The sequence below is a fragment of the Taurulus bubalis genome, assembly GCF_910589615.1.
Source record: "Taurulus bubalis genome assembly, chromosome: 3".
NCBI classification, from domain to species: Eukaryota; Metazoa; Chordata; class Actinopteri; order Perciformes; family Cottidae; genus Taurulus; species Taurulus bubalis.
In genome coordinates this window covers 43,409,567-43,437,498 of record NC_136591.1, presented here as the reverse complement: position 1 = coordinate 43,437,498, position 27,932 = coordinate 43,409,567, and the positions used below count along the sequence as shown (strand labels likewise).

At 44.9% G+C, this 27,932-nt stretch overlaps 1 protein-coding gene across 1 annotated transcript; it reads right to left on the bottom strand.

Moving 5' to 3' along the window:
* Positions 1–360: 360 nt before the first annotated feature.
* On the bottom strand, positions 361–27,932 carry LOC306733723 (phosphatidylinositol 4,5-bisphosphate 3-kinase catalytic subunit alpha isoform-like; the record flags this gene model as incomplete). The annotated part of the gene is made up of 27 exons (XM_079215008.1): positions 361–485; positions 2,204–2,352; positions 2,441–2,592; positions 2,682–2,799; positions 4,398–4,568; positions 4,683–4,761; positions 4,894–5,015; positions 5,183–5,289; positions 6,530–6,601; positions 7,274–7,373; positions 7,475–7,578; positions 8,257–8,421; positions 8,518–8,599; positions 13,205–13,329; positions 13,817–13,948; positions 14,031–14,183; positions 14,282–14,387; positions 20,601–20,686; positions 22,507–22,648; positions 22,732–22,841; positions 22,925–22,978; positions 23,731–23,859; positions 25,698–25,765; positions 26,166–26,375; positions 27,430–27,592; positions 27,676–27,779; positions 27,848–27,932. The coding sequence occupies 27 exons, from the start codon at positions 27,930–27,932 to the stop codon at positions 361–363; spliced, it is 3,213 nt and encodes a 1,070-aa protein (XP_079071134.1).

Genomic DNA, 27,932 nt, shown 5'->3' with positions numbered 1-27,932 from the left:
CCAGCAAACATCCAGAAGGTTTCTAATGCTACACTAGTAAAGTTCAGTCAGTACTCAGAGCAGCTAGTAGAGCTAAACAGGCTAACAGGTTACCTCCAACCCGACTGGGTTTTCCCAGCATGCCTTTGGCCCTTTCCAGCACGACTCTGACCTGTGACCCTGAGTTTCATGTTGTTTAGACAACCAGCTACATGATGCTAACATCTACAAAGTCAGACACCTTCATCATTGTCTTCATCGTCATCCTCACAGTAGTGCAGTAGATACGCAGCGTGGTGTGTAAATGTATTGTCGACATACACACTATATATATATATATATATATATATATATATATATATATATATATATATAAATGTGTCAGTGCTCGTTGGGCATGTGTCTGATGGTGTGGAAGATCCAGTCCATCTTGGTGCTCCAGCCTCCGTGATGAGCGTCGTTCATCTGTTTGGTGAAATACTCCAACGCCTCCTGCTGGCTCTTCTCTGAGAGAGAGAGAGAGAGACAGAGAGAGAGAGAGACAGCGAGAGAGAGAGAGAGACAGACAGACAGACAGACAGGCACATAGAGAAGATGGTGAGACATACTATTTGTGACTAGTTTGAATCAACTTCATTTATTTATCTTTCTATATCGTCTGTCTCGTTTTCATTGTGGATTTGTGTGTAACATACACTAAATAAACCAAAATAATAATCTGTGCCCTCAAATCATCATGCAATATTTGTGCATAATCATATTATTCCATTACGTGATCAATAGCTCTGCCTGCGAATGACCTCTATGAACCCAAAGCCCCTCCTCTTAATCCTTACAGCCTCTAGACTCTCTCTATATCCACCAAAATGACATTGACAGCACTGATAGCCAACCAGAATCAGTTTTCTGTCAAACGCTCGCTACAATTGGCTGATAAAAAAAGTACCCCTCATGGAGAAGCTGACTGAAATGGACACACAAATGTTGTTCTGCACATAACAGGAAGTTAGTCATCAGTTAGCAATGCAGAAACGACGCTTAAAGACCGCCGATCGTTTTTATTCAGCTTACTCATATTTCTCTAAAATCGCTTGGAAAAGGTTTTGTAATGCATGATGTTGGGTTATGTTTGGCTGGTGCTTTGTTGGAGAAGACATTGAAAGATATCTTGTGAATCTGCATGTTGTCTGCTTTCCAGAAAGATATTCCGTTCGTCTTTAGCATGAAGCGACAACAACATGGGCCACAAAGATGCTGTGGTCGGACTTTTTACCAGATATTAATATTGATATTTGGTCCTTCTTAACTTTGGTGTTTGAGTTGTGTTTGGAGCATAAACAGCTTACATACTCTTGTAGCTCTCCTCTTCTGGTACTAACATCATTATATTCCTTATGGATTATTGCTTGTTGATCATGGTTACGAATAAACATGTTAACAAAATTCACAGGCTCAAGAGGATGAAGTTCAGTTTTACTGGTTTAAGACCAGAATGGATCAAAACCAGTAGATCCGGGATATATATATATATATATATATATATATATATATATATATATATATATATATATATACGGTATAAATACTGAGGGACTGATGAGGAGGGAGCAGCAGGTAAGGACGCGTGCAGGAAACCAGGTGAAGGGAATGAGATGACTGCAGGGAGTGAAGGACCTGAAATGACAGGATTAGTGATATGAACACAAAGCAGATGTCTTTTATTAATCCTTGACCTCAAACATGCAACAGAGAATTCACGAGGAGTCTTTTCATCAGGACGACCTGATAATAGTGTCACGTTATTGACGTCTGCCGTAGTGAAACTACAATGAAGAAAGAAAGAAAGAAATGGTCCTTTATTAATCCTCTTGGGGAAGTTATTCTCTGCATTAACCATCCTTAGTGATTAAGGACCAGTGGGCTGCTGGGAGGCGCACAGGGCGCAGCAGGGGTTCAGAGTCTTATCAAGGATACTTCAACATGTGAACTATGGGGAGACCAGGGATCCAACCGCTGCCTTGTGGTCTCAGGACGACTCCCCATGAGCTCCACATTTAAAAAGAATAAATGTATAAATAGTTCAACAGTATGAAGAGTTGTTCAGTAACTGGCTGCTCAACACATTTAGAGGAGACAACTCTGAGATACGTCACTTCATTTCACTCAGTTAGGAACCACTTAGGTGGGTCCATCTTCTGTCTCCCTCTCCACTTGTCTGTCTTACCTAGAGCCAGCGTTTTCCTCAGGTAGGCGATGTCGTCGAAACTCTGCAGTTCCGGCATGCCGCAGCCCAGCAGGAGGGAGAACAGGTTGATGAAGAGGCTGGCGTGCTGACGGATGGCCAGGTAGGCTTTATAACACATCTCCTGGAACCTGGCACACAGACAGGTAAACGAAGAGTGAGACAGGCAGGAAGTGAGACAGGAGGACCAGCATTTGATAGGTGAGGTGCAGGCGAGACCTCTCGAACTCCTTGGTCTTGGTCGACTCCTGGACTCCTTTACTGATGACGATGAGGAAGTCCTGTGTCAGAACGAAGGGAACGCGCTCCCTCTTGTACCCAAACTTCTTCTTCTTGTGATCCAGAAAGTGACCGAAGTCAATGTGGAAGAGCTTGAGGAAGAGAAAGAAGAGGAGGAGGAGGAAGCGGAGGAGTTAAGGTGAGTCTGGACAGTTTCAGGTTCCGTGGAGGAGTGGCTCACCTGGCCGTTCTCCTTCACCATGATGTTGGAGTTGTGTCGGTCTCCGATTCCCAGGATGAAAGTGGCTACGCAGTAACCTGCACAGGACCTGGTGAACAGGTCGATGGCCCGGTCATACCTGAGAGACAGACAGGTGACATGTAGTCCTGTTCAGATATTATTATATCACAACCCTAACCTGAGAGACAGACAGGTGATATGCCACCTGCCGACTCCATAGTTCTCCTGGGAGGCGTCAACGCTCACGTGGGCAACGACAGAGAAACCTGGCGGCGGTGATGGGGAGGAACGGCCTGCCCGATCTGAACCCTCTGATAGTGTCTCACTATCGGACTTCTGTGCTCGCCACGGTTTGTCCATAACAAACACCATGTTGGAGCATAAGGTGTCTCATAAGTGAACCTGGTACCAGAACACCTGAGGCAGGAGATCAATGATGGACTTTGTAATCATATCATCTGATCTGCGACTGTATGCCTTGGACACTCGGCTGAAGAGAGGAGCAGAGCTGATCACCACCACCACATAGGGCTGAGCCTTAGAGATTGAGTAAGGAGATGAGTTTCCTTTGTAGGGCTCAGCCTTAGAGATAGAGTAAGGAGATGAGTTTCCTCTGTAGGGCTCAGTATTAGAGATAGAGTAAGGAGATGAGTTTCCTCTGTAGGACTCTTAGAGATAGAGTAAGGAGATGAGTTTCCTCTGTAGGACTCTTAGAGATAGAGTAAGGAGATGAGTTTCCTCTGTAGGACTCTTAGAGATAGAGTAAGGAGATGAGTTTCCTCTATAGGACTCTTAGAGATAGAGTAAGGAGATGAGTTTCCTCTATAGGACTCTTAGAGATAGAGTAAGGAGATGAGTTTCCTCTGTAGGGCTCAGTATTAGAGGTAGAGTAAGGAGATGAGTTTCCTCTGTAGGGCTCAGTATTAGAGATAGAGTAAGGAGATGAGTTTCCTCTATAGGACTCTTAGAGATAGAGTACGGTGATGAGTTTCCTCTGTAGGACTCTTAGAGATAGAGTAAGGAGATGAGTTTCCTCTGTAGGACTCTTAGAGATAGAGCAAGGAGATGAGTTTCCTCTGTAGGACTCTTAGAGATACAGTAAGGAGATGAGTTTACTCTGTAGGACTCTTAGAGATAGAGTAAGGAGATGAGTTTCCTCTGTAGGGCTCAGCCTTAGAGATAGAGTAAGGAGATGAGTTTCCTCTATAGGACTCTTAGAGATAGAGTAAGGAGATGAGTTTCCTCTGTAGGGCTCAGCCTTAGAGATAGAGTAAGGAGATGAGTTTCCTCTATAGGACTCTTAGAGATAGAGTAAGGAGATGAGTTTCCTCTATAGGACTCTTAGAGATAGAGTAAGGAGATAAGTTTCCTCTGTAGGACTCAGTCTTAGAGATAGAGTAAGGAGATGAGTTTCCTCTGTAGAACTCAGCCCTAGAGATAGAGTAAGGAGATGAGTTTCCTCTGTAGGACTCAGTCTTAGAGATAGAGTAAGGAGATGAGTTTCCTCTGTAGAACTCAGCCCTAGAGATAGAGTAAGGAGATGAGTTTCCTCTGTAGGACTCAGTATTAGAGATAGAGTAAGTTATATAGGTTATTTTAAAATAACGTTGGTCTTAACAAGGAATTAGAGAAGTTATTCTGTGAATTATTAAGGATTTAACTCTTCTGACAAACAGACCGACAGACAGACAGGTATTCAGACAGACAGGTACTGACGCCTCTCCTCTGTTCTTGTCTTTGATCCAGTGATGTAGTGTGTTGGAGTTGAACTGCAGCGCCCCCTTCAGGCCTCCTTTACACTGAATCTGCATGATGGTGAAACTGTTCTTCACCACCTCGATGAGACCCACACAGTCGCCGATGGACAGGCAGCCGTACGGCAGCATGCTAACACACACACACACACACACACACACACACACACACACACACACACACACAGTTAGCCAGGTGATTTATGATGTCACAGCTGCAGTCACTGAAGGTGTCACAGGTTCTCACCGCAGGTCCAGGCCCTGGTTCTGCCAGATGTTCTCCATGATCTTAATGATCTGTAAAGTCAGCATGTCCTGACGCAGGTCTGCCCCCCCCCCCCCCCCCCCCCCACACACACACACACACAGACAGACACACACACACACACACACAAATAGAGGTTACACACTACATTACACACAACCCAGAGTTCTCCTGTTAGCACTGAGCTAGCTACCGTCTCCGTTCTTGAAGATGATCTCGTTGTTGGTGAAGAGCAGCTCAGACATAATGTCGGGGTTCTCCCAGTTCAACCACAGGGGGCGCTTCGCCGAAGACATGATCCTGCACTCCTCCAGCCTGAAGACACAAACACACTTCACTTCACATGATCCTGCACTCTTCAACTTTTCTTCAAGTTAACCCACCTTGATATCACGTCACATTTCGTATTATTTATTTGTTTCACTTCTCGTGAATTAGTAAGTAAATTAGTTGGTTAGTTGGTTAGTTAGTTAAAGTGTTACCTGAGGTTCCCCAGCTGGTGAACAGGGTTCAGAGGAGACACAAATCCCTGAAGAGCCTCCATGTAATCCGGACGAGACATGTGTTCAACCAGGAACTTCATCTGAGTCTGACAACCAATCACATCGCAGCATCACATCAGTATCAACCAATCACATCGAAGCATCACATCAGTATCAACCAATCACATTGCAGCAACACATCAGTATAAAACAATCACATCGCAGCATCACATCCCATCAACACCATTATAGGTGGGTCTGCAGAGGCAAGTCCTCGATCCATTTGAGGGTGTTTGTCCAGAGGACCCACCAGAGGAAACTCCAGAGGACCCACCAGAAGACCCACCGGAGGAAGCTCCAGAGGAAGCTCCAGAGGACCAACCAGAAAACACTCCAGAAAACCCACCAGAGAAAACTACAGAGGACCCACCAGAGGACACTCCAGGGGACACTGCAGAAGACCCACCAGAGGAAACTCCAGAGGAACCTCCAGAGGACCCACCATAGGACCCACCAGAGGACCCACCAGAGGAAACTCCAGAGGACCCACCAGAGGACCCACTAGAGGACCCACCATAGGAAACTCCAGAGGAAACTCCAGCGGACCCACCAAAGGACCCACCAGAGGAAACTCCAGAGGACCCACTAGAGGACCCACCAGAGGACCCACCAGAGGATCCACCAGAGGACCAACCAGAAAACACTCCAGAAAACCCACCAGAGAAAACTACAGAGGACCCACCAGAGGACACTCCAGGGGACACTGCAGAGGACCCACCAGAGGAAACTCCAGAGGAACCTCCAGAGGACCCACCAGAGGACCCACCAGAGGACCCACCAAAGGACCCACCAGAGGAAACTCCAGAGGACCCACCAGAGGACCCACCAAAGGACCCACCAGAGGACCCACCAGAGGAAACTGCAGAGGAAACTCCAGAGGACCCACCAGAGGACCCACCAGAGGACCCACCGGAGGACACAGCAGAGGAAACTCCAGAGGACCCACCAGAGGACCCACCAGAGGACCCACCGGAGGACACAGCAGAGGACCCACCGGAGGACCCACCGGAGGACCCACCGGAGGACACAGCAGAGGACCCACCAGAGGACCCACCAGAGGACCCACCAGAAGACCAGAAGAGAAAACTACAGAGGACCCACCAGAGGAAGCTCCAGAGGACCCACCAGAGGACACTCCAGAGGTATTTAGTTATATATCAATTATAAATATTCTCTCATCCTGTTTTTTTTAAAGCAGAAGGCCACCATAGTTCAGTTACTCACCACTAGATGGCTCAAAATCTCACACACTGATCCTCTGAAATAGAAAACAGGTTATTTTCATACTTTTTGTGTTTCGTCCTTCTTTTCTTGTTTCAGTGTGTCGGTCAAATTAACCAGTTTATCCATGGCCTCCACCTGCAAACACACACACACACACACACACACACACACACACACACACACACACACTTCTTGACTGCAGTATCACACTGAACCACTAGATGGCCGTTAAGGTGTGTCAGTGCTCACCTGTCTGTTAAGGTGTGTTAGTGCTCACCTGTGTGTCTAGGTGTGTCAGTGCTCACATGTCTGTTCAGGTGTGTCAGTGCTCACCTGTGTGTTCAGGTGTTTCAGTGCTCACCTGTGTGTTCAGGTGTTTCAGTGCTCACCTGTGTGTTCAGGTGTTTCAGTGCTCACCTGTGTGTTCAGGTGTTTCAGTGCTCACCTGCGTGTTCAGGTGTGTCAGTGCTCACCTGTGTGTTCAGGTGTTTCAGTGCTCATCTGTGTGTTCAGGTGTTTCAGTGCTCACCTGTGTGTTCAGGTGTTTCAGTGCTCACCTGTGTGTTCAGGTGTTTCAGTGCTCACCTGTGTGTTCAGGTGTGTCAGTGCTCACCTGTGTGTTCAGGTGTTTCAGTGCTCATCTGTGTGTTCAGGTGTTTCAGTGCTCACCTGTGTGTTCAGGTGTTTCAGTGCTCATCTGTGTGTTCAGGTGTTTCAGTGCTCACCTGTCAGTTCAGGTGTTTCAGTGCTCACCGGTGTGTCTCTGCGTGTTAGTGCTCACCTGTGTGGTAAGGTGTCAGTGCTCACCTGTCTGTTCAGGTGTTTGAGGTACATGCCACAGGCCCTGCAGAAAGCTTCCAGCAGCAGACCAAACCTCCGGGACACCGTCTTGTTGTGCATCTCTGACCTGAGAACAGAGTTTGAATCCAACATTTAGAGGAAATACAGAACTATAACCTGTAGATCTGTAAGTGTCAACGGTTCCTTCAATACAGTCGGGTTCCTCACTTGAGATGCCAGAAGAAGAAGTGTCCTATCCTCTGATTGGTTAGAGCTTTCTTTATCAGGAAACGAGCCAGAGGGTTGTCCAGGTACATCTCATACTTTAACACCTGCAAACACACAATCAGAGACGGAGGTGGTCCTCGTGGCGAAAGTACCAAATCTGCTATAGTGAAGGTATGAGCTGCCCTACACTGCCTCTGATTGGTTGGTACTTGCTGCCTCTGATTGGCTGGTACTCGCTGCCTCTGATTGGCTGGTACTCGCTGCCTCTGATTGGCTGGTACTCGCTGCCTCTGATTGGCTGGTACTCCCTGCCTCTGATTGGCTGGTACTCCCTGCCTCTGAGAGGCTGGTACTCCCTGCCTCTGAGAGGCTGGTACTCGCTGCCTCTGATTGGCTGGTACTCCCTGCCTCTGATTGGCTGGTACTCCCTGCCTCTGAATGGCTGGTACTCCCTGCCTCTGATTGGCTGGTACTCGCTGCCTCTGATTGGCTGGTACTTGCTGCCTCTGATTGGCTGGTACTCGCTGCCTCTGATTGGCTGGTACTCCCTGCCTCTGATTGGCTGGTACTCCCTGCCTCTGATTGGCTGGTACTCCCTGCCTCTGAGAGGCTGGTACTCCCTGCCTCTGAGAGGCTGGTACTCCCTGCCTCTGATTGGCTGGTACTCCCTGCCTCTGATTGGCTGGTACTCCCTGCCTCTGAGAGGCTGGTACTCCCTGCCTCTGAGAGGCTGGTACTTGCTGCCTCTGATTGGCTGGTACTCGCTGCCTCTGAGTAAACACCTGAACGAGCTGCAGCAGGTACTGGGACAGCTTGTCGTCGGTCAGGCCTTGCACCAGGCAGCGCAGAGCGAACTCTCGGACCATCGGATCAGGAAAGTTACAGTCCAACAGCTCCAGAGCAGATTCAGGTTCCATCAGAGGCCACTCCTTCAGCAAACAGTACATCTGAGGAGGGGGAGGAGGCGGAAGATGAAGATGATAACTGATGAGATGAACTGGAATAAAGAAGTCATCATGACCCTGACGATGTAGGTTTCATACCTGAGATACTTCGTCTCGGGAGTTCCATTTGACGGACATAAGCAGTTTAGGAAGAGACTCTGGCATGTTTACACAGTAATGTCTGCAGAGAGAGAGAGAGAGACAGGTAGGGAAGAACCATAGTAAAGAGAGAGAGAGAGAGAGAGAGAGAGAGAGAGAGAGAGAGAGAGAGAGAGAGAGAGACGGACAGGTAGAGAAGAACCATAGTAAACTACTCCGTAACTTAAACCTTTAGTCCAGTTTACGCCCCAATTTAAAACCCGCTTCACCAAGACAGGATTTTCAAATTGAAGCAGGTTGTCTGAGCTTTTTGGTGATCTCAGGATATTCTGCCTTGATTTTAATCCAGAACAGTTTAAGTTAAAAAAAAAATCAAGGTCAGAAAGATGTTTTATTTCGAAAAATGACCGGATACAACATATTTCAAAATAAAACATCTTTCCAACCTTGATATATTTGTTCTATTTTTTTCAGTCATTCTTTCCGTTGATTTAAATCAGGGGTGTCCAAACAGGAAAAAAAAAAACCGAGGGCCACAAACAGAAAAATATACGAAGGTCTGGGCCACTCAGGTGAAGTATTTCGCAAAATGAATCACATGAGGTCAATTATGCTTATATATAATATTTAAAAAAATAATATGTATATTATATATATATATATATATATATATATATATATATATATATATATATATATATATACACATATATTATATATATATATAATATATATATATATATATATATATATATATATATATATATATACACAGGTAAAAGCCAGTGAATTAGAATATTTTGAAAAACTTGATTTATTTCAGTAATTGCATTCAAAAGGTGTAACTTGTACATTATATTTATTCATTGCACACAGACTGATGCATTCAAATGTTTATTTCATTTAATTTTGATGATTTGAAGTGGCAACAAATGAAAATCCAAAATTCCGTGTGTCACAAAATTAGAATATTACTTAAGGCTGATACAAAAAAGGGATTTTTAGAAATGTTGGCCAACTGAAAAGTATGAAAATGAAAAATATGAGCATGTACAATACTCAATACTTGGTTGGAGCTCCTTTTGCCTCAATTACTGCGTTAATGCGGCGTGGCATGGAGTCCATGAGTTTCTGGCACTGCTCAGGTGTTAAGAGAGCCCAGGTTGCTCTGATAGTGGCCTTCAACTCTTCTGCGTTTTTGGGTCTGGCATTCTGCATCTTCCTTTTCACAATACCCCACAGATTTTCTATGGGGCTAAGGTCAGGGGAGTTGGCTGGCCAATTTAGAACAGAAATACCATGGTCCGTAAACCAGGCACGGGTAGATTTTGCGCTGTGTGCAGGCGCCAAGTCCTGTTGGAACTTGAAATCTCCATCTCCATAGAGCAGGTCAGCAGCAGGAAGCATGAAGTGCTCTAAAACTTGCTGGTATACGGCTGCGTTGACCCTGGATCTCAGGAAACAGAGTGGACCGACACCAGCAGATGACATGGCACCCCAAACCATCACTGATGGTGGAAACTTTACACTAGACTTCAGGCAACGTGGATCCTGTGCCTCTCCTGTCCTCCTCCAGACTCTGGGAGGCACAAATATTCAGACTCTGGGAGGCAAAATATTCTAATTCACTGGCTTTTACCTGTATATACATTCTTTTTTAAATATTTTATGTATTATATTTTAATATTACAAAATTCGCATAAGCGGAAACTTGGCCTTTTCCAAGCTCCGGTAGAAGTCAGGTAGGGAGGAAAGCTGATGCTGATTCAGTCCATCAGTTCTAGTTCAGACTCTCTTCACTTCTTCTGCATCATCAGGAAGGGAGTCGAGAACAGCTTCATTTCTTTCTCAATGGCAGAAAGATCTTGGAAGCACTGACTGAGTTCTGTCATTTGATGTGATGACAGACACATATTTCCTCATTTTAGCAGTAAGGTTGACCTCTGGAAAAGCTCATTTGATTTCAGACAGCGTGAGGAAGAGCAGCGTTGACGTTGTGTAGTTGTGTCTCAGAGAGACGGAGCTTCACACAGCTTGCTTTCATGTGTACGTGACGTTTGGTACCTGCTCTTTGCCTTGCAGGCTCTTGTTCAGTGTGAGATGTTGATAAGATCAACTAGAGACCAGGGCCTTGTTTCTCGTACCTGGCTTACTACGTTAGCGGGCTAATTGTCAGGATAAGATGACGTAGGTCAGGCTTTTTGGCTTCTCGAATCAAGCTTAGATAAATCACCATAGCAACACATCCAAAAATGTAAACCTGCTCCCGGGCAGGTTTACTGAAATTCACTGGATAAGCTGGACACTCTCACGGACAAAAAAGGCAGCTCCCTTCCTCATTGATGAAGGAGCGATATTAGTTTTATAGGGAGAGAGTTCTTTCAGATCGCCAGGATCCATCCTTTACATCATCATGACTTCCTGTACGCGGTGATATAACGTAGATTTTTCCGCTTCTCGAGCCGCGGACATTGATCACCACAGGCGCAGCTGATCGCCCGTCTGGCCGCTGTTCTTAAGTTTATTTAGCTCTTAAGAAACTTATGGATGTGTTGAAAGCATCATAATTACATGACAGTGTTATTAGTACACCATACATATCATTATTGTAGAACATGATTAAGGTGATCGTGATGAGAATACAGAGAATCACACATAATTTATTTTCACTGCTTCAATTGATTGAATTTCTGATTATGAATAATACATACATACTGATCCGCCCATACACATATTCACACTCCTAGTTATATGGTAATCTACACATACATGTATATACATATAGTACATGATTCATACGCGCATACAGTACATATATCCTCATAAGTATATATTTATTTGTAAATATAATCTGATTGATTTGGGTGATGAAGCACTTCAAATTAGCCGATACATTTTCTCAACACTGACGCATTTAACTTGTCTGATATATTTGCGACGCTTATGTCTCTCAGAGGGGGCGGAGTTAAAGTTGCGTTCACGGCAACAATGTTGCAAAAACGGTGGAATATTCGCAACGCGTTTGCTGTGAATGACTACGGTATTGACTTCCTCATATGCCTTCGTGATCATCTCTTGCTTCTCAGCAGAGGAATAAAAAGAGGTTCCTCTGAGTTTATTGTCCATTGTACTGTTAGAACATCGTGGGGTCAGTGCTCCATTATTATCCCTTCTGAAGAGGAGCGGCGCATTTATCAGATGACTGACGTCTAGCTAGAATTAACGAGACGTTTCAGCGGATCAGCCGTGAAGAAACCCAGATAGCCTGATGTCAATCATCTCGCTAATTTAAACTGGAGATTAGGACATTTGCTTGACTTTGTTTAGCCAGGTACGAGAAACAGGGCCCAGGTCTGCCAACCATTGAGGGTCACTCATAACTCATAACTCAGATTGTAAAGCCCTTCGAGGCAAATTTGTATTTGTGATTTTGGGCTATACAAAATAAACTGAAATGAATTGAATGAAGAGGTCGGTCCTTCTCTTTCAAAAACTGGTCAATTCTGACTAAGCAGCGCACCTCAGAGTGAGAGAGGAGGTCTGTGTTCAGCTTCGCTTTAAGTTAGCTGACAAGTCTTCTACTCTGTGTTATGAAGTCTCGTCTGAGAGGTTTCAGTGTTACGCTGTGAGCTGAGCGACGTCTTGTGTTTTGTTTCGACGGCAAACATATGATTGTTGAGCTAGCAGGCTAGCTGCTGATTGCTTGACTTTCTCCCCATTATATTTTTACAGTCTGCGGCGGGCCAATAAAAAAACGACCCGTTTTTTATTGGCCGTAGTTTGGACACCCCTGATTTAAACTGTTCCCGTTAAACCCGCCTAGCTCGTGTCTCTAAAGTAAGCCCCGCCCCTCACCTGTTCCTCCACAGGAAGCCCCGCCCCTCACCTGTTCCTCCACAGGAAGTCCCGCCCCTCACCTGTGCCTCCACAGGAAGCCCCGCCTTTACCTATGCCTCCACAGGAAGCCCTGCCCCTCACCTGTTCCTCCACAGGAAGCCCCGTCCCTCACCTGTTCGTCCACAGGAAGCCCTGCCCCTCACCTGTGCCTCCACAGGAAGCCCCGCCTCTCACCTGTTCCTCCACAGGAAGCCCCGCCCCTCATCTGTGCCTCCACAGGAAGCCCCTCACCTGTGGGCGACTGTGGCTCAGTGGTGAGCAGGGTCGTCCCTCAATCAGAGGATCGGTGGTTCAATCCCTGGCTCCGCTAGCCCATGTCGATCCCCGGCTCCGCTAGCCCATGTCCTTGAGCAAGACACTTAACCCTAAATTGCTCCCGTAGCTGCGCCTACGGTGTATGAATTGCTGATAATCTGATGTGGCTCCTTCATGGTAGCTCCTATCATCAGTGTGTGAATGGGTGAATGATGTCATGTAGTGTTAAAAGCGCTTTGAGTGGTCGGAAGACTAGAAAAGCGCTATACAAGTACGGGTCCATTTACCTGTGCCTCCGCAGGAAGCCCCGACACTCACCTGTTTCTCCACAGGAAGCACTGCCCCTCACCTGTTCCTCCACAGGAAGCTCCGCCCCTCACCTGTGCCTCCACAGGAAGCTCCGCCCCTCACCTGTGCCTCCACAGGAAGCCCCGTCCCTCACCTGTGCCTCCACAGGAAGCTCTGCCCCTCACCTGTGCCTCCACAGGAAGCCCCGTCCCTCACCTGTGCCTCCACAGGAAGCCCCGCCCCTCACCTGTGCCTCCACAGGAAGTCCTTCTCCTGCTCGGAGAGTTCATAGAGAGGATCTCTGGAGGACAGAGAACGAAGCTGCTCTGCATCAGCTGCTGAAGTTCTGATGTCACAGGCCACACGACTGCTCTGAGACAGGTAGACAGGTAGGGGGAGAGAGAGAGGGAGAGATGTGTAGAGGGAGAGAGACAGGTGAGAGAGAGACAGGTGTGAGAGAGAGGGAGACAGGTAGAGGAAGAGAGACAGGTGGGAATGTAAAAGATGAAAAATGAGAATAATGATTGAGATCTGCTGGAACACAGTGTATATATATATATATATATATATATATATACACTGTGTTCCAGCAGATCTCAATAATGATGAATAATGAGAATAATGATTGAGATCTGCTGGAACACAGTGTATATATATATATATATATATATATATATATATATATACACTGTGTTCCAGCAGATCTCAATCATTATTCTCATTATTCATCATTATTCATCATTATTCTCATTCTCATTCTCATTCTCATTTTCTCATTTCTCATTATTCTCTCTCTCTCTCTCTATATATATATATATATATATATATATATATATATATATACACACACAGGTATTACCACTCCGTGGCAGTAGTTGTAGCCCAGCTCTCGGCTAACGGTCCAGTTAGCATGCTCTTCTATCTGCTGCTCATCAGGAAACACGACGGTCTGGTTGAACCAGGAGAACTCCAGCTCCACACAGGGAGTCTCCTACAGGGGATCATCAACGGGTCAGTCATTCATTGTGATCCACAGGGAGCGAGACAGATAGGTAGTCAGATTCATTGTGTACCTTGTTGGGATTTGAACCTGCGACTCCGATAGGATTGAGAAGGTCCTCGAGGCCGTGTGGTACCGGCCAAAGACTCAGCGCCACTTTACCCGAAACCAGAATGTCGGTGTAGTCAAACAGGTTTACGTTCCCCCAGGCCAGCGGACAGTGCTCCTGAGGGACACAGGTGAGAGGGACAGACAGGTGCATTCAGTCACTCTGTCTTTGGTTACTTTGTGTGTTTATGCATCCTTGTCTCCTTCCCATCTCACCTCCTTGGCTCCTTTTCTTCCCTTCACAGAGCAGATCGACAGGCAGAGTCTGGCCGAGCGAGGTATATCAGCCAGGTAGATGTCATAGGCCAGCCACTCATTCCACCTGGAGACAGACAGACAGGTAGGACACAAGACAGAGGGTGAGACAGGTAGTCAGAAACATAGGTAGATGTCATAGGCCAGCCATTCATTCCACCGGGAGACAGACAGACAGGTAGGACATGAGACACAGAGCTAAGAGAGACAGGCGGTCACAGGAGGACGTTCGTCATGGAGATCCACAAGGTTCTTTGCTTGGACCAATTTTATTCCCCTTATATATGCTTCCTTTAGGCAGTATAATCAGAAAACACTCCATAAACTTTCACTGCTATGCTGATGATACTCAACTATATCTGTGGATCAAGCCAGATAAAACCCACCAGGTCGCTAAACTTCAAGCGAGTCTTAAAGACTTCAAAACCTGGATGACCTGCAACTTCCTGCTACTGAACTCGGACAAGACTGAAGTTACTCTACTCGGCCCAGAACACTGCAATAATCTGATGATATGGTTTCTCTGGATGGCATTGCTCTGGCATCCACCACCACCGTAAGGAATCTCAGAGGTATTTTTGAATACCTTTGGCTCCTACGTGAAACAGATCTGAAGGACTGCCTTTTTTCACCTACGGAACATTTAAACAATCAGGCACATCCTGTCTCAAAGGGTTGCAGAAAAGTATAGGGTTACTTGCGGTTCCTAGAGTCTTAAAAAGTAGGTTGGGGCCAGAGCCTTCAGTTATCAAGCTCCTCTTCTGTGCAAACAGCTTCCTCTTTCAGTACAGGGGGCAGACACAGTCACCTCCTTTAACACTTCCGAAACTGCTCTAAGGCGATTCCCACAGAGAGATAGGGGCAGGGATGTGTAGGGTGATGCGGTGCCGAAAGAACTCGTCACAAGAAATCCTTCACTGTGATTTGTCGTATGTCTGTCGACATTTTGTGAAAAAACTGACCAATGAACACTCAAGAAAATCACAAAGAACCAACAAGGAACTACACACCTGAGCTTTGTGAACACGCTGGCGTTTTCAGTCCTACATAAGAGAGAGATTAAGGCGACGCACTTTACGACAGAGGGTGAGTGGCGGCGATTTTGGCGAGTAGCGACGAGGACACAGGAGCGTCAGACCCTGAAGGCTTCGACTCCTGCGACGAAGAGGAATATGAAGACAGAAGGGATGCTGACTAGTGATGTTTACAGAGAGCACCGTGCATGCTGTTCAATCGTTACGACCACCGCCATCTTTCTTTCAGGAAACTTAGTACTGACCAGTTGTCATTTATTTTACAGAGAGGATTCACCACAGCCATCCCCAACAGCCCGGGTCTGTTTTCTATTTCTGAACATGTATATTGTGTACGATCTGTTTATGTATGATACATATTTTATTTGAAAACAAAAAATGTCATTTCTCAGTCCCATTTTTATAATCTTGGTGAAAGGTGTGCCACATTTCTACTCAAAAAACGATAATAAGAAATTTGGTTTTAGACATTTATTTACATGCATCTACCATTGTATTCATATATTCCACTGCTTTTGTGAAACTAAGACATTTGGTAAACCAATTTCCATCACCAAAACCAATATACCACATGAGTAAAGTTATGTTTTCACAAGAGATATGGAGAATTTCTAAAATTGAGATTCAGTTTTTCAGCTTTAGGGTCATATGTTCTCTTTACACGTTTGTGCCTCATTATATAGAGAGCTGAGATTGTTCTGCAATTTTTCATGTAAAACATGGGTATGTATCTGATATGAAAGTTTGAAATTATGTAAAATCGAGAAAATGACCTCAGTCCCTGAAGGGCTAAGAGTCTTTGATAGCACTTTAGGGCTGGTTCAGGTCTATAGTTAGGGCTGGTTCAGGTTTATAGTTAGGGCTGGTTCAGGTTTATAGTTAGGGCTGGTTCAGGTCTATAGTTAGGGCTGTTTCAGGTCTATAGTTAGGACTGGTTCAGGTTTATAGTTAGGACTGGTTCAGGTCTATAGTTAGGACTGGTTCAGGTTTATAGTTAGGGCTGGTTCAGGTTTATAGTTAGGGCTGGTTCAGGTTTATAGTTAGGACTGGTTCAGGTCTATAGTTAGGACTGGTTCAGGTTTATAGTTAGGGCTGGTTGAGGTTTATAGTTAGGGCTGGTTCAGGTTTATAGTTAGGGCTGGTTCAGGTTTATAGTTAGGACTGGCTCAGGCCTATAGTTAGGGCTGGCTCAGGTTTATAGTTAGGGCTGGTTCAGGTTTATAGTTAGGACTGGTTCAGGTTTATAGTTAGGGCTGGTTCAGGTTTATCGTTAGGGCTGGTTCAGGTCTATAGTTAGGGCTGGTTCAGGTCTATAGTTATGGCTGGTTCAGGTCTATAGTTAGGGCTGGTTCAGGTTTATAATTAGGGCTGGTTCAGGTTTATAGTTAGGACTGGTTCAGGTCTATAGTTAGGGCTGGCTCAGGTTTAGAGTTAGGACTGGCTCAGGTTTATAGTTAGGGCTGGTTCAGGTTTATAGTTAGGGCTGGCTCAGGGTTATAGTTAGGGCTGGTTCAGGTTTAGAGTTAGGACTCGCTCAGGTTTATAGTTAGGGCTGGTTCAGGTCTATAGTTAGGACTGGTTCAGGTTTATAGTTAGGGCTGGCTCAGGTTTATAGTTAGGGCTGGTTCAGGTTTATAGTTAGGGCTGGTTCAGGGTTAGAGTTAAGACTGGTTCAGGTCTATAGTTAGGGATGGTTCAGGTTTATAGTTAGGGCTGTTTCAGGTTTATAGTTAGGGATGGTTCAGGTGTATAGTTAGGGCTGGTTCAGGTCTATAGTTAGGGCTGGTTCAGGTCTATAGTTAGGACTGGTTCAGGTCTATAGTTAGGACTGGTTCAGGTTTATAGTTAGGGCTGGTTCAGGTTTATAGTTAGGGCTGGTTCAGGTTTATAGTTAGGACTGGTTCAGGTCTATAGTTAGGACTGGTTCAGGTCTATAGTTAGGGCTGGTTCAGGTCTATAGTTAGGGCTGGTTCAGGTTTATAATTAGGGCTGGTTCAGGTTTATAGTTAGGACTGGTTCAGGTCTATAGTTAGGGCTGGCTCAGGTTTAGAGTTAGGACTGGCTCAGGTTTATAGTTAGGGCTGGTTGAGGTTTATAGTTAGGGCTGGTTGAGGTTTATAGTTAGGGCTGGTTCAGGTTTATAGTTAGGGCTGGTTCAGGTTTATAGTTAGGACTGGCTCAGGCCTATAGTTAGGGCTGGCTCAGGGTTATAGTTAGGGCTGGTTCAGGTTTAGAGTTAGGACTGGCTCAGGTTTATAGTTAGGGCTGGTTCAGATCTATAGTTAGGACTGGTTCAGGTTTATAGTTAGGGCTGGCTCAGGTTTATAGTTAGGGCTGGTTCAGGTTTATAGTTAGGGCTGGTTCAGGGTTAGAGTTAAGACTGGTTCAGGTCTATAGTTAGGGATGGTTCAGGTTTATAGTTAGGGCTGTTTCAGGTTTATAGTTAGGGATGGTTCAGGTGTATAGTTAGGGCTGGTCCAAGTTTATAGTTAGGACTGGTTCAGGTTTATAGATAGGGCTGTTTCAGGTTTATAGATATGGATGGTTCAGGTGGGGAGTTAGGGCTGTTTCAGGCTTATAGTTAGGACTGGTTCAGGTTTATAGTTAGGGATGGTTCAGGTTTATAGTTAGGAGTGGTTCAGGTTTGCCCTGGTCCAGCCCCTAGATATGCTACTATTGTAACACCCTTTTAAATGTGTATGTGTGGCCCCTGATTGTTCATGTTCCCCTCTTTTATATATACTCCCCTGGTTCCCCTTGTCCCCTGCCAGATTGTCTTTGTATCCCTGTGTGTGTGTGCATCGCCGTCAAGCCTTTGTTGAATCTGTTTCCTGAGTACGTTTTGTTTCCCGTTTGTTCTTGGATCCTGACCAGTAAAGACTTTTTGATTTTTCCCTCTAACGTGCCTCCTGTTTTGTCTCCTCTGCACCTGAGTCTCTGTCTCGCCACACCCCCCGTGACAGCTATAGGCCTAGACTGCTGGAGGACATCTTAGGATACACTGAGCTCCTCTCTCCTCTTCTCTCTCTCCTTCTGGATGAATTCATGTCTCTTCAATGCACATTACTAACTCTACTTCTTCCTGGAGCCTCTGTGCTTCCTCTCCTCAAGTTTCCATGGATCATGGCTGTCTGGAGCCAGTCCTGTCTCCTACCTCCGGTCTCCTGTCTCCTGCCTCCTGTCTCCTGTCTCCTACCTCCTGTCTCCTGTCTCCTGCCCCCTAGCTCCTGTCTCCTGTCTCCTGCCTCCTACCTCCTGTCTCCTACCTCCTGCCTCCTGTCATATTCATGTAATGTGATGTAACTCTGTTATGTTGGTCATTCTGGTCACATGACATATATTGCTTCGGTCCATAACTTATGACATCTACCTTTAGGTATTTTTGTGTGTATAATCAGTTTGTTTATATTCTATGTCTATATTCAGTATGTATATATTATGTGTCTATATTCAGTGTGTGTGTATAATCAGTGTGTATACATTATGTGTCTCTAATCAGTGTGTATATTCAGTGTGTGTGTGTATATATTCAGTGTGTGTGCATATATTCAGTGTGTATATTCAGTGTGTGTATATAGTCTTTGTGTATAATCAGTATGTATATTCAGTCTATATATTCAGTGTGTATAATCAGTCTATATATTCAGTGTGTATATATTCAGTGTGTATAATCAGTCTATATATTCAGTGTGTATAATCAGTCTATATATTCAGTGTGTATAATCAGTCTATATATTCAGTCTGTATATATTCAGTGTGTATAATCAGTCTATACATTCAGTGTGTATAATCAGTGTGTACATATTCAATGTGTATAATCAGTCTATATATTCAGTGTGTATAATCAGTGTGTATATATGTTCAGTGTGTATAATCCGTGTGTGTATATTCAGTGTGTGTATATTCAGTGTGTGTATATATTCAGTGTGTGTATAATCAGTGTGTATATATTCAGTGTGTATAATCAGTGTGTGTATGTTCAGTGTGTATATTCAGTGTGTGTATATTCAGTGTGTATAATCAGTGTGTGTATATATTCAGTGTGTGTATAATCAGTGTGTATATATTCAGTGTGTATAATCAGTGTGTGTATATTCAGTGTGTATATTCAGTGTGTGTATATTCAGTGTGTATATTCAGTGTGTATAATCAGTGTGTATATATATATTCAGTGTGTGTATAATCAGTGTGTATATATTCAGTGTGTGTATATATTCAGTGTGTGTATAATCAGTGTGTGTATATATTCAGTGTGTGTATAATCAGTGTGTGTATATATTCAGTGTGTGTATAATCAGTGTGTGTATATATTCAGTGTGTGTATAATCAGTGTGTGTATATATTCAGTGTGTATAATCAGTGTGTGTATATATTCAGTGTGTGTATAATCAGTGTGTATATTCAGTGTGTATAATCAGTGTGTGTATATTCAGTGTGTATATTGATCATATAAATCCTTATATTCTGCTGATATTCTCCATTACTCGTCATGTCTATTAAAGTTCAGGTTAGCGAGGTCAGTACAACACAGCTATCAGCTGGAGTTGGTTGTGTCTATGAAATGTCCAGTTCTCAAGGGAAGTCAGTCACAGGCCTGTGCACTACAACACTCACACCTGTTTATCAGTATATTGACATTAGAGAAGCAGACTGGTCGTTGCGTTCCAGCCTTGTGAGAAAAGATGAGAACACGATTCTCCTCCTCTTAGACAAGTTAGAGCCAATAGAAATGTTAGATGTTCATGACAGAAAACCGTATATTAAAGAGCCGACCTTCCGGCTGTTCGGGGTGTTTAGACGGTCAACCTGCGTGTTGCCTGGACGACTCCCTGCTATCGCGATCGCAGCGTTTGTTGCTTCACTTGTAATCAAGGAAAATGAATTCCGAGAACGAGAGAAATTGTTTGACTAAGTTCTTCTGGACGCTACACCAGGCATCAATAATTATTGATGCCTAATTATTATGCATGCTACACCAGGCATCAATAATTATTACGCACTAACAATATTCAGTGTATATATTCAGTGTGTATAATAAATGTGTATAATCAGTATGTATATTCAGTGTGTATAATCAGTGTGTGTATATTCAGTGTGTATATTCAGTGTGTGTATAATCAGTGTGTGTATATATTCAGCGTGCATAATCATAGTGTATAATCAGTATGTGTATATATTCAGTGTGTATAATCAGTATGTGTGTATATTCAGTGTGTATATACAGTGTATATACTGGTGTTTGTTACCTGGGGTTGGAGCAGGGAACTCTCTGTGTGTTGACGTTGTCACAGAGCGGCTCTCCACCGTGATAGATGCCTGTCCTCACATAGATCTACACACCAAGACACACATAGGACATATGTCAAGCTTTACGTGAGTCAAAAGAAGACACAACACAACCACAAAGAGAAACACAGACACAGAACAAACACAAAGAGACACACAGAGACGCAACAAACACAAAGAGACACACAGACACAACACAACCACAAAGAGACACACAGACACAGAACAACCACAAAGGGACACACAGAGACAGAGAACAACCACAAAGGGACACACAGAGACACAGAACAACCACAAAGGGACACACAGAGACACAAAACAACCACAAAGAGACACACAGAGACAGAACAACCACAAAGAGACACACAGAGACACAAAACAACCACAAAGAGACACACAGAGACAGAACAACCACAAAGAGACACACAGAGACAGAGAACAACCACAAAGAGACACACAGAGACACAAAACAACCACAAAGAGACACACAGGCACAGAACAACCACAAAGGGACACACAGAGACACAAAGCAACCACAAAGAGACACACAGAGACAGAACAACCACAAAGAGACACACAGAGACACAAAACAACCACAAAGGGACACACAGAGACAGAGAACAACCACAAAGGGACACACAGAGACACAAAGCAACCACAAAGAGACACACAGAGACAGAACAACCACAAAGAGACACACAGAGACACAAAACAACCACAAAGGGACACACAGAGACAGAGAACAACCACAAAGAGACACAAAACAACCACAAAGAGACACACAGAACAGAAGAACATGAGAACACCAGAACACCAGAACAGAAGAACACCAGAACACAAAAACACCAGAATACCAGGACACCAGAACAGAAGAACACCAGAACACCAATACAGAAGAACACCAGAACAGAAGAACAGAAGAACACTAGAACACCAGAACACCAGAACACTAGAACACCAGGACACCAGAACAGAAGAACACTAGAACACTAGAACACCAGAACACCAATACAGAAGAACACCAGAACAGAAGAACAGAAGAACACTAGAACACCAGAACACCAGAACACTAGAACACCAGGACACCAGAACACTAGAACACCAGGACACCAGAACAGAAGAACACTAGAACACCAGAACACCAATACAGAAGAACACCAGAACACCAATACAGAAGAACACCAGAACAGAAGAACAGAAGAACACTAGAACACCAGAACACAAGAACACAAGAACACCAGAACACCAGAACACAAGAACACCAGAACACCAGAACACAAGAACAACAGAACACCAGAACAGAAGAACACTAGATCAGAAGAACACCAGATCAAAATAACACGAGATCAGAAGAACACCGGAACAGAAGGACACCAGAACACCGGAACACAAAAACAGGAGAAAACGAGAACACTAGAACATTAGAACACCAAAACAGGAGAAAACGAGAACAGAAGAACACCAGAACACCAGAACACAAAAACAAGAGAACACCAGAACACAAAAACAGGAGAAAACGAGAACAGAAGAACACAAGAACACCAGATCAGAAGAACACCAGAACAGAAGAACACCAGAACACCAGAACACGAGATCAGAAGAACACTAGAACAGAAGGACACTAGAACACCAGATCAGAAGAACACCAGAACAGAAGAACACAAGATCAGAAGAACACCAGAACAGAAGGACACCAGAACACAAAAACAGGAGAACACCAGAACACTAGAACACAATAACAGGAGAAAACGAGAACAGAAGAACACAAGAACACCAGAACATTAGAACACCCAAACAGGAGAAAACGAGAACACCAGAACACCAGAACAGACCAGAGCCAATATGAAAGAACATGTCGTCGCGGACCTTGTCGATGTCTCGGATGTTGACGTTGACGTAAGTGGCGCAGAGCAGTCGGACCCTCAGCAGAGTGTTGAAGGCCCACAGAGAGCGAGGAGGAGAACCATCACCTCCTCCTGGACAGGGAGACGGCTGGGGAGTCCGACGACTGAAACAAAAACAACAAACATCGTCATGTACAAGCTCCTGATTGGCTGTGGTACGTGACAGAGATACTGATTGCTGTTGTACCTGTATGAGGGTGTGACAAAGCCAGAGGCTGGTAGCTGAGAGTAGAGACTGTCTTTGGAGACCAGCATCAGATGCGGAAGACGACCCACTATGATACAGGATCGGATATACTGCAGAGAGACAGGTGGAGGGAGAGACAGGTTGTACTCAAAAGCTCTTCCATGAAGGTTTGTTTTCAGAGTGAAGTTGTTACCTTGTACTGACTGAGAGGATACTTCTCCAACAGGTACTCATCACAGCCACACACCTGAGGAGACAGGCAGACAGGTGAGTCAGGCAGACAGGTGAATCAGACAGACAGGTGTAGCTTCAGGATGTACTGCCCTGGTTCTCCTGGACACAGACAGACAGACAGACAGACAGACAGACAGGTGTCCCTCCATAATGTACTTTCTCTGGTACTTTATGGAGACTGACAGGTGAGTCAGACAGACAGGTGTCCCTCCATAATGTACTTTATGGAGACTGACAGGTGTAGCTTGAGGATGTATATTTAGATAACAGTTGCATTATATTCTCTGGGACCTACATTTTAATTCCTAATATCTATGGTCATGTAACCAACACAATATACCCAATACTGCTGCAAAGAGAAATAAACCTCAAGGAGACACAAAACAACCACAAAGGGACACAAAACAACCACAAAAAGACACAAAAGTGTAGCTGCAGGATGTAATGCCCCTGATACTCCTGGACACAGACCGACAGACAGGTGTACCTTAAGCATGTAATGCCCCTGGTACTCCTGGACACAGAAACACAGGTAGACAGACAGGTGTACCTTCAGTATGCACTGCCCTGGTACTCCTGGACACAAACAGACAGACACGTAGACAGGTGTACCTTCAGGGTGTACTGCCCATGGTACTCCTGGATACAGGCAGTAAGACAGACAGACAGACAGGTGTACCATCAGGATGTACTGCCCTGGTACTCCTGGACACAGACAGACAGACAGACAGACAGACAGACAGACAGAAAGACAGACAGGTGTACCTTGAGGATGTACTGCCCCTGGTACTCCTGGACACAAAGACGAAGCTGTTGAGGTGACAGGTGCATCGACCGGCTTTTCTTCCTGATGGACTCGGCTATCAGCTGCTCAGGTAAACTGTCATGACTCACCTGTAATCACACAATCACTGCTGTTGTTTGTTCTATCTACAACCTTCAGGTAGCAAACAAACCAGCAGCGTGTTCCTTTACAGCAACATCTGTCCTGAAAGGACCGAATAATGAGATCCGGTTGTAAACCGACCACCTGAATCCGTAATGTGGGTCCCAAGATCCAGCTGACAGTGTGGATTATTACTGAGTGTCAGGACAGGAGCCAAGCAGAGTACTGCTGTGACCTAAAGGAATCAATAGCACTTTATGGTTATAATATAGTTTAATATTATATCACTGTTCTATTCTACCTTTGCCATGATCGGTTAGTCTGTCTGTTATTGTGTGACTTCCATTTGTTCCAAACCCCCAAAGTCCCTCAATAATAATAAAACATACGTACATGAACTAGTGGCGCCCCCTGTGGTACTGTTTCTGCTTTAGTGTCTCCTGTATTTTGCATTTGAAGCGCCCTGAAACTTTCAGGGTATGTGTGAGGTACTCGTGTGGACACATCCTGATTGTTAGTCCAACGGTTGTTGACTTTGGCTTAGTTGTGTTCTGAGCGTCTTCCTTGTGAGGTTAACTGGTCCACATCTAACTCAATAAGATATTAATTTGATAACCTTGATTCAATCGGACCTACAGTCTAGTTCAGACCTGGGCATCTTACGGCCCGCGGGCTCTTCCAGTCTGGCCCGCGTGAGGTCAATCAAAAATGAAAAATAAATAAATAAGATGCACGGCATAAATGCAATACAACGGCACTGCTTTTACTTAGAAGGCCATTTATGTATGTGCGCACGCTTACGCAGCCTCACCGACAGGCAGTGTTGCCAACTTGACGACTTGCAGACTGGCGTGAAGGCACGTATTGTTATGCAGTTTCTGTCCTAACGAGCAGCAGGTGCTGCCGCGAGCCGCTCCGCCGTCCCAAAGCTCTCACAGGCGGCCCACTCCCAGCTGCAGGCTCCAAGTACAAATTGAAAATGTATCGCGCATGCGCAAAGCCGCCGCTGATCCTGACCTACAGTTTGATACACTATAGCAGAGCACTTTAAGTCAGGATCACTTCTGGATCTTTACTCTTCTCTCAAAGAGGAGAACTTTCCTCACATGAGAAGGCTTGCTCAGAAGATGTTGATTCTCTTTGGATCTACCTACACATGAGAACTGATCACTGATACCTGTCAGCTGTCCTTCATCTCCACCTCATTCAACCAGACTTCGTGCACCAGTTCAAGCCAACACAGACTGGACTTTTCTCACTGAGTAAGACAAACTGAACCGGAAATCATCAAAAGCTTATTGCTTTTGTATAGAGTTAATAAATTGCTGGTCTTTAACATACTTTTTTTGACATATTTTCATAGTCTTATGTATTCTTACCAGTAGCAGCTCAAAACCATATAATTTACAGTTTTATTTAATAAAGTAATAACATTAAAATTGAGCAGAATTAAGTTCAGCCTATTGGTTTGGCCCTTCACAACGATCCCAATGTCTCATGTGGCCCCTTGGTACCCCTGGTCTAGGAGGAGAAATGTTTTTAAATGATCCAGTCAGGTGAACTTACGGTGTGAGGGGAGTGGTCTTTCCAAAATTGTGTTTTTGGATGTTGATTACAGTGCCACCATGTGGCATGTTGTCAGTAAGTGGTGCTATGACTCCTTACAGGAGTAAAAGTCTTATCCAGCATGTGAAGACTGGGTCAGTTTGAACAATGTAAAGTTACAACAGTTCCTGTATCATTGCACACATGCAACTGATTTTTTGAGAGCACAAATTGATCAATTCCTAGACAGTAGGAAAGTCCTGTCAGTTTACAGCGTGAAAGTTACTCAAACAAACCTTACCTTCAGGGTGTATTTCTGTTTGGAGTTGGACGGAGACACGATGACCCAGATGGTCACGATCAACCTCCCTGCAGAGACAGGTAGAGAGAGACATCATCTTACTTTCATTTGATCTCCAGATTGTGGCTGATGGATCATTGTAGGCTGTATTCCCTGTGTTCTGTGTGGCTCTATTTTTCTGAGAGTGTGTGTTCTATTTCCGCAAGGATCTTCGAGCCTCTACCTAAAGTTGTGATTGGCCGGATTCGTGGGTTCGGCCTGGGTAATCTCTGCTCTGCACCCCATTGATGGGGTGAACCTGAAGGTCCACATGTGGGAGACCGTCTACCATTCAACAGAGATCAAAACAAAAGTCACATTTCCTATTGAAGACTCAGAGGCCTGATCTGGTTCTCCGACTGAGTCTGTTGATGCTTTGTATTTGTACTGTTATGGCAGGAGGGGGTGTAATTTAAACAGGGTGGGTACCTTTGTCCAGCTTGCTGTAGATGTGCTGTGGGAGTTGGGAGCTGGATTCCAGGTTGGGGGGGTAAACGTAGAGCGCCTGGCTGTGGGCCCCTCCCCCTTCTCTCTCCTCCATGGCTTCTCTGCACACGCTCAGTATGGAGCGACGGAAGTCCTGAACCTCCGGGTCCTTCATCATCTCAAACTCACAGACGGGCATCCCGATGGCAAACCCTGAACACAGGGATGATTTTAGTCTGAGTGTAAGGGTGGAACTCTGGGAGATGGAGTTTGGTGAGCAATTAGGTCATATCCAGTTCTTATATAAGAGTCAAAGACCGGAAACCTTTATGTTGGACATAAGAAACTCTTGTATAAGAGTCAAATACAGGAAACCTTTAAGTTGTAGATAAGAAACTCTTGTATAAGAGTCAAAGACAGGAAACTTTTACGTTGTACATAAGAAACTTATATAAGAGTCAAAGACACCTGGAGACCCTTAAAAGATGAGTCATGGTTCATGGGGTACCTAGAGACCCTTAAAAGATGAGTCATGGTTCAAGGGGGACCTGGAGACCCTTAAAAGATGAGTCATGGTTCATAGGGAACCTGGAGACCCTTAAACGATGAGTCATGGTTCAAGGGGGACATGGAGACCTTTAAAAGAGTAGTCATGGTTCATAGGGAACCTGGAGACCCTTAAAAGATGAGTCATGGTTTATGGGGAACCTGGAGACCCTTAAAATATGAGTCATGGTTTATGGGGAACCTGGAGACCCTTAAACGATGAGTCATGGTTCAAGGGGAACCAAAGAGACCCTTAAACGATGAGTCATGGTTCAAGGGGAACCAGGGAGACCCTTAAACGATGAGTCATGGTTCAAGGGCAACCTGGAGACCCTCCAACGATGAGTCATGATTCAAGGGCAATCTGGAGACCATTAAACGATTAATCATGGTTCAAGGGTATCCTGGGGACCCTTAAATGATTAGTCATGGTTTAAGGGGAACCTGGAGACCCTTAAAAAATGAGCCATTGTTCAAGGGAGACCTTGACTCGACTAGCCTGTTTTTTCCACTAAACTTGAACCTCATTGATGAATTTGGCTGAAACCTGAGCCCTGAATAGCCATACTTTGGAACTAACCCGACTTGGATCCAGTTTCATGTTCCTTTTTACTTGGCCTTGATCGGATGAGCTGGTGACAACGAACGCTGTCTGGTGAGATGCTGATGACTGGTGGTGACGTGTTTGTTGAACAATGACGGTCCAGACATTTGTTGTTACCTATTTCTCGGTTCAGGATCTTCTCCTCCCGGTTGCCCAGTGGCTCGATGACCTTCAGGATCGGGTGAAACAGTCGGAGGTCGCACAGTCGCCTCGTCTCATCATAAAACTCCTCCCTCTCCGCCTCCTGTGTCACGCCCACAAAGATGTAACTCGACTCCTCCTGGCCAATCATAGAGCAGAGATTATTACCGATATTCTGCCCGTATAAATAAGAGATGGGGTCAAAGGTCAGACAGGATGTACCTGCAGCAGGTGGTACAGCGGGTACTTCCTGGCTTCCGTGAAGAGCTGCTGCTTGATGCTGATGAGAGGAGTTTCTCTGAGACACTCCAGACTCACCATCATCCCTGAAACACCATCATTATTCTGATTGGTGGATCTTACTATCGTCAGAGTAGAACAGAACCGGTCGTACCATTGGGCAGGCAGCAGTCCACCAGGATGCGAGGGGGCATCAGATGGAGGCCCCACAGCTCCCCTGATGAGGGCCGGGGCACCAT